Here is a 13,095-nt window from a genome sequence, read left to right on the forward strand (position 1 = left end):
TCATGTTTTCCATGGCTTCTCCTAAAGACAACGCCATCCTCTCTTTTCCTATCGCTCTCTCTCTCTCTCTATCTTTCACACACAGACTTCCATTAAAAAGAGACCAGCTGGTCGTGAATCAAGCTGACATCTGCATACAGTGTACAGGGACTTGTGTTGCTATATCGGGCGAGGCTCAGCTGAACTAACCCTAACCCATTCTCAACCTGTCTGCGGCGTGCTTGAGACTGCCTGTAACTGCACCTTTAATAGATTTCTTGTGCACTGATTTTATCTCTTCACAGAATGTACGTAAGCAAGAATTCAGGGAACAAAGCCTCCGAGACAAATTTATTTAAATAACTGAAAAAAACAGCAACAATGAAAACACCTATTGAACCTACAGTACATATGTTAAATGTTTGTACAAAAATATGTTATTTCAGTCAAAACCTAAATAATGATTATCATTATAGTTATACAGATCAGTAATTAGAATAAATTGAGCATGCGATATCTCCTGTACATGTTATATAAATATCTAGTCATTCAACATGAATGCATTGTCATCACCATGAGCAAACTCTTGTTTGTTTTTTGTTTTTTTATACTACTACTGTATATACTTTCCCAATCTCACCAAATCAACCATACATTTCAATATCATGAAAAGATCAATGCTATGAACCATCAGTTTTATCTGTATTTTGTGGGGAAAATGCTCATGTTGTAATCCTTCTCCCGGGCAGTTCATCTACACTAGCACTACAGCTGCAGGCAAAGTCAGTAGACGTCAATGGACAACAGAACAAAAATGATTTACACATATTGTCAATGTGGTCTCTGATGTTTTCTTTGAAACATCTGCAAACAGGACATAATAATAATTGACGTTGTATCCAAAACAATTTGAGTAGTTTCCTTTTAGAATTCGTGGAAAAAATTAATTTGGAAGTCTCAGAGAAAAATCACTGAACAAGGCATTTTTCCTCTGAAACAACTGAAATTTTCTTACGTCGTTGGCACTTGAAGAAACTACATACTCTCAAACAAATACTACTTTAAATTTCTCATTGAATTTAATATTTACATTTTGAACTCTTTCACTGTTAGTCTTGGATACCCCATTAACTCTGACTCAGATTTTGCTTGCTCATGGACTGATCTGTCTTTACAATTTTACACTTCCGTGTCATGTCTGCTTCATCACCCAATATACACAGCTAAACCTGAATGGTTTTTTTTACCTCATCCCTCACTGTTGTGCTGTCCTCACCACCCTCCCTTTTTGTCTCTCTTCCTCCCTCTCTCTCTGGTGTCTCCTGTTCCTGCTCTTCTTCATTTCCTGGATGTGTTTCCATTTGCCGTGTCCTAAGCCTCGTCCTCGCACCCTTGATGGCCTCTTCTCCAGCCAAAGTGAATCGCAGTACTCCTCCAGAGAGCCAAAAGGAGAGCTCATCACTCTCAGGTAGTCTTTATATCGCTGACGTGACCCTGCACCATGTCGTAGCTCTACCATGGGTTCTTCACTGGGCTTGGACTTTCCATCCAATTGGCCATGTGTAACAAGTTGTAGTGTGAGACGGAGGAGAGTGTGGGTAAAGTGTGTGTGCTCCTGAGCTACGCAGACATATACACCGGCATCAGAGGCATGGAGGGAGCGAATCAGGAGGCCTCGATCAGTGTGCACAACACGATCATCCAATCTGACCTGGACAAATGCAAATAAAGATTATAATGGGTTCATCATGAAAAACAAGGTCATCAGCACAGCTGTCTAATTGCTAGGCTTATCATCTAGTTAACAGTACAACACAAAATCATCTGTAATATTCCTTTCTTTAATTAAAATCAAGATTCAACGCTATACTGCGAAACAACAAGAAATTTTAAATATCAGATTTTGTGTACCCAAAGACGATCAATCAAGCTGGCTGCACATTACAAAACACTCACTTGATACCTCCCACCCTGTTTACACACATATATTTTAATGCCTGACTTGTATCCAAGGTGCGTTAAACATGGTAATGACCCCTGAAACAGGAAGCATATTGAATTGGGTGTGGTGACTGTCACCCACAGCTTGGGGGGCCAGGGGTCATTATGTGGTGTGGAGAGATTTTTAGATGTATGATGAGTGTAAGCAGTAAGCAAAGGCAAAGAAAGGTGTTTGGAAAAAGGTTTGTGTGTGTGTGTGTGTGTGTGTGTGTGTGTGTGTGTGTGTGTGTGTGTGTGTGTGTGTGTGTGTGTGTGTGTGTGTGTGTGTGTGTTGGTGGGGGAGTGCATGTGCTTGTTGTTAAGGTCTAAGGATAAGTTGCATGCTAATGTTTATGGTCCCCTCTTTTCATTTAGCATCCGCCATGATTCATCAGGTGGCACGGCTGCTGTCAGGGCCTAAAACAACACAGCTGTGTTCAGAGGACAGTCAAAGAGCAAGAGAATGTGTGTCCTGAGTGTGTGTGTGTCCATGCCTGTGTGGATGCTTCAAAAGCATGCCTCCCACAGCCCTGCTCCGACCCCCCCGAGGTGTAACTAATAAGACAGCTACAGAGGGTGGCCCAGGCGTACACTTCAGGTAGAAAACCATGAATACTTGCCTGTGTGTGGTGGTTGTCTTCTACACATGAGCGTCTGTGTAGTTATTCGTGTTTGCATGCTTGTGCGTGTATAGCTCTATGGTTGTTTCCACGTCTGACACTGATGATGTGTTGTCCAGGCAGTGCAGACCCACAGGCCTCAGAGTCTCTTTGGACCTTGACCCTTACTCACATCAGACTTTAGTTTGTCTCCTATCACATTCTTTTTTGCTGACACACCTGACTGATTTGCCAAACATATGGAATATATATTCAAAACTTAAAATGTCACTTATGCAACGTATCTGTGGAGATGTTAGGTAATTTTTAAAATCATTCAAGCAGTAGTTATGTGTTTATTTGTGTGCCTGTGAAGCTGGCTTCCCTCTGCCATCCAAAATCAATGCATCTGTGACTAAACAGCAATGCCAGACTTTTAACTCACCCAGATGGTCCATCTTTATTAGTGTGTCTGTGTGTGCATGTGTCTGTGTGTATCTGGGCATCTGATTAAGCCCAACTGACTCCTGCAAAGAATAGCAATGCAGCTTTGAAGCGTATTGTACAGAGGTCTGTGTTTGCAGAGACACCTACATCAATTTTTGTATACGTGAGCCAGCCTGCATGTGGAGTAACACCACATGCACGCTTACTAATACTTCCCATGCTTTCAGGAAGGCTTTGCTTTGGTCTAATGAACACCACGCATGAAATTCAATATCATTCATGCTTTTCTAATGGGCCAGCATTCCAGGCCTCTCAAGGTGAATTCACACACAGGAACCAACAGACACATATATATACACACATTTACAAACATGCTTGGAATAAGAGGAGGGAATGTGTGAATGAGTGAGTGAGGAGAGTAAGTACTGGAGTGGGCTGCCATCGCTGTGAGCAGCTGGTCAACGATGCTTTTCTCAAAACCCATCAGGAGGGAGAAAGTGTGGAGAGAAACACAGAAGGGAAGAGACTGTGGAAAATGATAGAGACGAAGCGAAAAGTACGAGGAAACAAAGTAAACGGAGTAAGGAGCATGAAGGGAGGAAGTGAGCAGAGATTAAGGTGGGGCTGATGAGGGAGGTTGAGGGACAGGAGAGGAGAAGGGATGACAGATGGGGGGAAACAGAGTGGGAAGAAAAGCACAGGGAGTGAGAGGCTGAAATGAGCCAGACACTTCCGACATCACCTGCTCCAACACCACATGCCCAGCTGTAGGAGCAAGTAGACCACCTTTCGCCACAAGAAGGAAACCCTACATCCCCAAACCCAGCTACAGTAAAAGATGGAACGCAGTACGTCAGAGGACACGTTGTTCATACTGCTAAAGAAAACCCCCACACTTCTGTGTATGTGTGTGTGTGCTGCTAGGGTCAGTAAGTTACTGTAGGGCTGTGTGATAAATTAATCTTGAAACTGGAATTTTTTTCGTTAACGATGACAAATTTTAGTTGTCTTGCTTTAGTTCGTACCTTGCAGCCAACCAGGCTGAAGGTTTTTGTCCTTGACACAGCTGCCAGTAAACACAGCATTACCAGTGGGTGGTATGGGGAGGAACAAAAGGAAAAACAAGAACTAAAACTGAACAGAACAAAAGTGACAGTGACAGAGAAGTCATGTCAGACTTCAGAGGTGAGGAAATTATGAGCCGAAAAGGTAAAAAAGGTAAAATAGCATCAATTACATGGCAGCTATTTGAATATCTCAGACAAAGACACTCTGAAATAAAACACCAGCTCAAACTAAGACACACACACAACTAGTCCCTTCCATCACCCAAAAAAAGTACACAGTGTGTTTCTTTGACTTCCAGCCCGGTGTTCTTAATATGAACTCCTTCACTTTGTGTTCTCAGCAGCATTACTGGGGTTTAGCCAAGATGACAATCAATCACGTGTCTAGTAGTAGATCTTGCCCCACAAGCAGAACAAAAACATAAATGATGCCCGTGAGCATAATGGAGAGAAACAACTTATTCAAGCATCAGATTTCCAGGCATCCGTTAGTATTTCTCTAAATTAAACAAATTCCTATTTTTCCTATTCAGTTTGAAAGCCATATTTGTAGCCTGACAAGTTAATTAAACGTTTATTTATTAGACCATTGTTAGAAGCAATTTATCTTTCATCAATGTGTAATTATTTAAAAATTTTCAAGCATTTGTGTTGCAGTTTCCCTTTGTCTAGGTGATCTATGTCTAAAAACATCTGAGATGATCACTGGCTACTGTGCCAAGGAATTGCATTTATTGATGTAATTATGATCTTTTCATGCAAAGCCTGTTGTACCCTAAAGCTGCGTTTGCCTGTTTAAACATTTTTTTCCCTTTGAATCATAATGAACCATCGGATTTCTTTAACCTTCAGTCATTATCAGGACACTCCTCAAACACGAAAGCAGCATTTTTAAATTATATATCATGATAAATCTCAACATTGGTCAGAATGACAGACTTTTGTATAGTTCGTGAGACTAGACAAAATGTAGTGGGCTGCCATTAAAACCAGGTGGTGGCTCTCTCGACCTTTTCATGGGCAGAGAAGACAGTGACATAAAATTTCAGCTACCTAGAAATGAATTTATGTGCGTAGTCCAACACAGCCAAACTTCCTGTACACTCTGCCATTATAAACAACACAGAACTTGCCATTAATTCATTATATTCTGCACATTCGGTTGTATTTTTTTAGCTTCTGTCTATATCTATTATATGACTAACTTGAGGGAGGAAGAACTCCTGCATTCACTCCTTCATCACTTTGTCTAGAGTACAATAGGTCACATATCACTGCATGCCTAGACACATAAACACAGAAAACACCCCATTGTGTTCGTTACCCCAAAACACATGGCCGTCCCTAGGGAGTGCTCTGTTATGATTTCCGCTGTAGGGGATCGTAAAGAAACAAGCACATGCACACAGACACACATATAACAGAAAGCGAAAAACACAGGGCTTTCTGCTGTGCAGGCCTATGAAGGAACACATGGGTCTTTAGTGGCCTCTGCACCTGTCATTTTGTTTACATTCACCCCTGAGAGTGAGGACAGGGGACCAGTTGTGGGAGTAAGTAAGTGTAGTGGAAGTAGAGAGAGACGAGGAATGAGCGAGCTGAGAGATAAACGGGCCACTCGCAATGGGTGGAGGGAGGTTTGTATGTTTGGATAGCAGAGGAAAGGGCACTGAGGTGCTGAGTAAGCAGGTCTCTGTTGTCTCATTCAGGAGACAAGTGTCATCATCAATGAGTTTCTTTCCACACCTCAAATACAAACCCATTATCTCTCCGTCGCTGTACGTCTTTCTCTGTCCTCCATCCTGTCTCTCAGGATCAAGTTATTTTGAACCTTTGCCATGACAGTTAGTGAAAAATCGAATTTACAAATTTACGTACAAATTTGTTTTTCAGTTTTGCAATAAACAGTAAATTTGCACAAGTTACGATTTGTCTTAACTAATTTGCATTACCTGAAAAGTATAAGTATGCATTCAAAATGGCCATTTTCTGCACTCTATCACCAACTAGTCCATTGCTTGTTGAGTCTTTTAACTACACCTCTAGTTTTAGTTTAAGATTTACGTGAAGTCAGCATATTGTACAAGTTCCATGTGTGTAATTAGTTGTTTTCTGATGCAGCATTTCAATTTTCTGTCAAGATCACAACAGAAAGAATCTATAGTCTCCCCTGAATAACCTATGGTAGCCAACAGGGAAAAGCAGTTGCATTCCAGCATGAATACTTCTCTACTGCTGCTACTCAATGAGAAAATGGAAAAAAAAAAGGTTAAATGCAGGGTGACATGCAATTCTTATCTTCTTTTTTTTTTTAATTTTTCATGTGCGATAGATGATGTTCCATCCCCATCCCCTAGGCTCTGGTTTAGGTCATTTCTCACCTCCCTCAAAAAACAGAGGAGCTGCAGAAATTTTCAAAACGCCCTGGACACTCATAAACATCAATACTTATTCAAGGAACTAGTGAGACCCTGAACTGCTCCCTTATTAGCTATAATTCCGAAAAACAGATGTGACTTTTGGGTATTCAACCCTACATATAAGTTATGAACGGTATCATCATGATCCAAGCACTGTTTTGTATCTTCCCCAGGATAAGCGGTGTGATTTGTGGCTGACAGGTTCAATACTCAGAGCTCAGAGCCAGTGAGATGGAAGTCACCAGAAGTCACAGATGCTTTTAAGTACTTATGTAAGAAACTTCCCTGCTTTGTGACCTGCCCTGAAAAAAAGTAACCCCTCAGCTACAGTAAAGTCAAGAAAAGCAAAAACAAGGCCCACCTTCCAACTCAGAGAGAGCAAGTATGGGCTAAAGGAAAGGCAGGTAAAAATTACTTGTGCATCAGTGCAGGAGTGGTGTATGCTTGTGTGTGTGTACATGTGTGTAGATGAGTGCACTCTCTAACCTCATCCCTGCGTTCAGATCCTTGTCTCTGTATGTACCAGCGGATCTGGGCCTGTTGAGATTTGGGGATACATTCGAGGAAGGTGGAGTTGCTTTGCACCCCAAAGAGAACCCTCTCCTCCACCCGTCCCCCACGAAGACCTAAAGAGAACATGACTGTTATTGATCCAAGAGTCTTTTCTGTGGTTCTAAAAAAAGGTATGTCATACAGGTTTCGACCAGTGGCTGTTTAAGTGATTAATTTATCTGTTGATAAAGAAAAAAAACAGACTCTCTCAAAAGGGTGTTTTAAAAAAAAGTCTACGTACTGTCGGCTGTGTCCCAGCACTGACTGGCAGGGTCTCCATGCTTGATGTCCTGTCTCCTGGCTCTCCTGGAGAAAAAAAAACACATAGTTTAATCAGTATTTTTTTTTTATATTATTTTAATTTAGAAACTCTAAGAGGTCAAAGACAAAAACCTGAGCACATAAGGCTGTCACCATACAATAATGATAGTTCACAGTAATCTTAACAAGGTCATCTGTACAGTATGACAGGTTCACAAAATTAATAAATCCACACATTTAGATATAAAATGAGGCTAATAAAAAGGTGTACCTCTCATGCATCTCGGACTGGGGTATTTTTTTCAAATTTCAAACTGGCATGTACTGGAAATAATAGGAATGCTGTGGTAAAGCATGCGAAGAATTTGTCTAACTATTACCTCCAGCAACAATTTTTCACAACCACTTAAAATGTGATTTAAGATGACCTCTGATTACTGGTAACCCTCAGCGTTTTTCTCTGGTTGACACGTGTAAACCTAAATATAATACAAAACACTTATTTCTAAAAACTAAAAGGGAGATTACTCCATCTCATAGGCAGATGGATATTTGTATTCCTACATAAATGTTTCAGTAGAAATGGTTAAAAAAAAAAAAATCAAGTTTCTTTGGCCTCTAGCTTGGTGTTGGGCTCCTTCAGTTTGTATTGATTTCACCTCCTCCACCTCCTGTCAGTCCCATGTGATGGGAAATCTGTAGCCTACACTCTCTGACACTGTGAGGATCAGTTTTCAAAGAGCCCTTGAGACCAAATGCAGGGCCTCCACTATTGCACAAACCATAACAGCATCCTCATTGGCCAATAACATGGTTACTTGTTTGATCCCTAACTGTAGGGTACAGTTTCTGTAGAGCCTAGATTCACGCAAGCCAACAAACAAAAAAAGACAAAAAAAAAACAAAAAAAAACACACACACACACACACAAACACACTTACACACACACACAAGCACAGACTTACTTTTACACCTCAAGGACTACACTCTAGAGGTGTGGTATGACAGTAGCATTAATCAGCTAAGGAGCAGCATCTGTAATCAATGCCTCAAATGGAATAATACCATCTGGCATGGAAGAGGGGAGGAGCACCAGAATAGAAAACATATTTAGCAACAACTATGAACTCCTTCTGACAGTCCCAGAATAAAGAACCAGCCTTGGGAACACACACACACGCACACCATTGAGAAGTAGGGCAACAAAGGGTCAGTTTAAAGCAGTTCACAGATGCACTTTTTTCCTCTTTTTTTTCGGATCACACATATTTTCAGGTTTATTGCTATAAAGAGACATTAATTTGCACCGGCTCTATGTGCCTGAGAGTGAGTAAATTAAAAAATAAATTTTTAAATGTTGAATTTGCATTTGGGGTTTTGTGCTCACAAAAGTACTCACACGTCTGTGCCAGAGTGTTTCCAGGTTACAAATGGTTACATGTTTGATTTTCTATCTTTGTGCTGATATGTGATGCAAAAATGGGTGAAAAATGTATTTTCATAACATATTAACTTACAGTGATTACTCTGCCTAATTCTTTAAGGGATGATAAAATGGGTGAGTTGAAGCAGTGTACAGCTTAATAGCTCTGTACAGTGGATGGGCATAGTATAAATATTATTAAATAAAAAATGAAACTTACTAAATTAATGATTCATGATTTTTAATTATTATTGATATTTTTTTCATCTGTGTGTCAGAGTGCGGCCTTGCTGACAATGCCACTGCTGTGTACCTTCATTTAATTTAACATTTGCATTCAAGTTGCCTGGTCTATCATTATTTTCACATTATTTTAAAGAGTATTTTAAGAAGTTAGCATGGCTACCAAAATGAATCCTCTGCTAGGGACCATAAAAATCTCTATATAAAATCTACATACATTCTTCATTCCTTTAATAAAGGAAAACACAGAAATAAGTGTTACATACTGTATATAATTTACCTTTTAGATGCAGGGATGTATCGTGAGCATGTGTGTCCATCCCAGGCACAGTAGGGGTCTCGTGCCAGGCAGCATTCAGCACAGGCTTGGCCATACAGGTGACATCTACTGAGTGAAACCTGTGCTAGCCCCTCACCTGAACCCACATAGAGCTGTTGCTATAGTAGAAAAAACACACAACACTCTTCTTTAGGGGAGGTAAACATACAGGCAAAAAGATAAAACATTTTTAGCATGTGACAACAGGCTTGTTTTGATGTAAATTTAAAACTTCTGGTTTGAAATTTAGTTTGTTTTCCCCCTTATACATGTATTCTTCATTCAGGAAAATTTCCTCAAGTTTCCTACTGTGAAATTAAACTCAAGTGTAACTGGGTTTTAAAGCGTTATAACAATAAGACTCATTTAAAGTATCAAAAGACGCCTTATACAGACTACAGGCATCCAAGGATTTCTCAGGTAGCAGTTTTTACAAATGTGACTCTAAGTATCTACTCTGACTTGTATGAAGTTAAGGAGATTCCTAAACAGAATTTCCAAAAAACCGCAGAAAACACCAGCGACCAGGCACATACAGGCACATACACACATACCGGTCAAACACTGCTGGAGATTAATGGAAGCTGTGATTAGGGTTGAAGTGTATTGACACCCTTGACCCTTAGATAATGAGGCAGAAGGGGGAGACAGAGCTAGAAAGAAATAGGGAAGGCTATAGAGAGAGTGGAAAATAGGATACATGAATGATTTGGGTATTAAAAAGAGTATGTCTTGTGTCACATCAGCCATGTGCACACAACTGAATGCACGTGGCACAAATATAGGCAGAGAGCAGAGAAGATATGCAGAAATAGTAAAGAGTGTTGGCAGAAAATGGATTTGAATGTGGCCGAACCTGTTTAGAAGACATCTCCATACTGAGGATGGGCATGGGAACCTGCAAAAAATTAAACGAACAAACTTCACCAGCTTTAACTCCTCAATAAACACACACTGCTGGGGCACTGTTTGAGTGAAAACAACAGGAGTTTGTTGATTAGTAGCTCATCAGCATTGCAGAGTTTGTATATCAAAGGCATGATGAGTATTTCACTGTTTGATGAGACAACTGTCCCACTGAGGACAACTAAAGAACAGTTGGCATCGTGAATCAAAAAGCAACACTCAAAGCAAATAAATCTGAGTGTGCTTGTGTGTCTCTATTTGTGGATTTGAGCGTGTAGCTGTGTTGTTCACAAAACCTGGAAAACTTGAAGTTCTTCGAGCACCACTTCCTCTGTTGACCAGTTCTCTTTTGTGATGCTCACCACCTTCAGGACAGAGCCAGCATCTATGACAGAGGGTGAGACAGGAAGGTGAATAATGTAAACTAGTCAGGAATGAGTCCTGTTTTCATACCCACTGAAGAGGAGTAATTCTAGTCCATATGCTCTCATCCTTCTCTGAGGCACTAACAAAAGTTCAACACTGGGCAATTTTTTGACTTTATTATGCTGAGTCATTGCTGAGACCTAAGACAGGGCACTGGATCCAAGTGCAACCTTACATTTATTCATTTTTCCAAAACCTAGTCCATGAGAGCATCAGCAAAATCTGTTTCAGGCTGAGGACAACTCGTAGTGATCTAGTGTCCTCTGCTGGTCAGATATAAAATTACAAGAGACAACCATTTGTGCTTGTGTGTGTGTGTGTGTGTGTGTGTGTGTGTGTGTGTGTGTGTGTGTGTGTGTGTGTGTGTGTGTGTGTGTGCGTGCGTGTCTCACCTGTTCCCAGGAACATGACCTCATATTGTCCATCCTCTGCTAAGACTCTGTCCACCACAATCTGAGTCAAGGTGTAGTCCACTCGGACACGTGTGAACACAGGCCGTCTGGTCAGAGGGTAGACAGAGTGATACATCAGAGGGTGGAATCGAATGAAACTGACAACCTCATCTGGGAAGTCTTTGGTGGTCTTGATCCTTGGATCATATGTCTTGCTGGGACACTAAAGGGCAGCAAAAAAAAAAAAAACAGGTTAATCTAATACAAAATCTTTACAGGTTTTTTTTTTTAATGTCCCTTTTCAGCCAGAACTCACCAGCTCTCTTCACTAATTTACAGTTGCATGTCTCCCTCTGGAGGTCGAATAAAGAATTGCAAACGGAAAAGCACATCTGGAACATCTGTGACACTCCCACTCCCTCTTTCTGTGTATACCACTCCCCAACCCCCTGATTAACTTTTTTAAACTAAATGAAACAAGAATCTGATTAACATGTCAAGTGCAGATGTGAGCATGCATACCCTCCAGCATCTTGGAACATTTCACCCTTGAATCTAATTAGGCCATGTTTATTATTTTGTAATTAGCAAGAAAGTTGAGGATTTTGGTCATCTAATTGGTTTGAAGAAAAAAAAATGTAGCTAAGAGTGATTTAGTATTAAATTTCTATTTGTCCCTGTGCCCATTGGTGGGCCACGCACCGTTCCAGGGCGTGGATATGGTATCCTCCCCTCATATTCTACCCATCGGTGGTCAGGTCCCTCCTTGTGAGCGTAAGGTCCATTAAACACAGCCCTTATGTCCGCCATGCTGTACACACACACTGCTGAGCCACGAAAAATGGAGCTGAGAGGGAAGTGGAAAAACGAGACTCTATTAAAAGATGCAAAAGAGAATGAGAGACCACAGGTAGTGTTGATAATGATGTGATGAATACCTGGAGGTGGTGAAGACTGCATACACTATAGGGTTTTTGTCATCTCTGGTAGGGAGCAGAAAGATGTCCTCTAGAGGAATGAGTGAAGCAACACATGTTTTTTTTTTTAATACCTTTATCTGCACAGAAAAGATTTTGTTGCATCTCCATCTGTACTTTTATTTACAGGGAGCAGCGTCTACAGCCTACTATTGAAACACTCCACTGCTGTTACATTTGGAGATTAATTCCCTTTTCTAACATGCACTCTAAACATAGTTTCTGGAGGATAAAACCCAGTTTATTGGCCTAGATTGCCACTTTTTATTCCCACAGTCACTTACGGAGCTCATCAAAGTGTGTGTCCACTCCGTCTGGTCCAGGGATAGAACACACAAGCCTGGCTTTGAGGAAGGTGGTCCACTTATTGGTCAGACTCCTCAGCCCACCCATATCATTCTGAAACACAACCACATACACAGTAACAAAAGCATAGTCAGCATAGTGAAGCTGTCCAACACGACCAAAAGACAACCACAATTAAAAATATACACTTTGTACTTAACCACAATCTGACTGTAATCTATCCAATGGACTTACAGAGACAACACACAGAAACGCAGCCTCACTCCGATTTCCTGCACTAATTAGGAAAATAAACAGGTGAACCACATGCCGCTAGTATGGATCTGCTTATTTGACTAGCACAAAAGAGACCTTCTTGTTAGTATAGTGACAGTCAGGAGTAATTGAAAAGAGAGTGGAAAATAAAGAGAGAGGGGAAATCGTCAAAGGAGAAGAGAAACAAATGGAAGTGCAGCACGTTGGAAGACAGTACTAAATTCAAGTGAGGCTATTGATTAATAATGCAGATTTTATCTTAGCATATGAACTGCTGTTTTAAATAGCCACCTTTGATTGAGCTATGATAAGAGCGGTCAAGTGTACCTCTTTGTAATTCATAGGAAACTTAAGAGAACCTCTCTATTAAACTTGGTTGGTGCACTAACTAAGTGGTATAGAGAAGACTGTTATGGTTCAACACACACAAAAACATACTTGTGTTTAAGAGACCAAAAAAAATGTAAGCACTTAATGAGGATGTTTCACAATGGTGGTAATCTTCAAAGAGGATTGAAGTGAAGTGCCCTCATTCCTTTTACA

At 40.6% G+C, this 13,095-nt stretch overlaps 1 protein-coding gene across 1 annotated transcript in view; it reads right to left on the minus strand.

The window, feature by feature from the left end:
* Positions 1-285: 285 nt before the first annotated feature.
* The window catches only part of sema3d (sema domain, immunoglobulin domain (Ig), short basic domain, secreted, (semaphorin) 3D), a 29,738-nt gene continuing 16,928 nt past the window's right edge, over positions 286-13,095 (minus strand). The window contains exons 9-18 of the mRNA XM_040133289.1: positions 12,276-12,390; positions 11,953-12,022; positions 11,717-11,861; positions 11,015-11,237; positions 10,493-10,581; positions 10,147-10,188; positions 9,252-9,409; positions 7,286-7,350; positions 6,979-7,118; positions 286-1,690 (exon numbers count right to left, since the gene is read on the minus strand). Coding sequence (XP_039989223.1) covers positions 1,235-1,690; positions 6,979-7,118; positions 7,286-7,350; positions 9,252-9,409; positions 10,147-10,188; positions 10,493-10,581; positions 11,015-11,237; positions 11,717-11,861; positions 11,953-12,022; positions 12,276-12,390 — 1,503 coding nt within the window. The 3' untranslated portion in view covers positions 286-1,234. The remainder of the gene's footprint in view (positions 1,691-6,978; positions 7,119-7,285; positions 7,351-9,251; positions 9,410-10,146; positions 10,189-10,492; positions 10,582-11,014; positions 11,238-11,716; positions 11,862-11,952; positions 12,023-12,275; positions 12,391-13,095) is intronic.

This window comes from Xiphias gladius, chromosome 8 (assembly GCF_016859285.1).
Source record: "Xiphias gladius isolate SHS-SW01 ecotype Sanya breed wild chromosome 8, ASM1685928v1, whole genome shotgun sequence".
Taxonomy (NCBI): Eukaryota; Metazoa; Chordata; class Actinopteri; order Istiophoriformes; family Xiphiidae; genus Xiphias; species Xiphias gladius.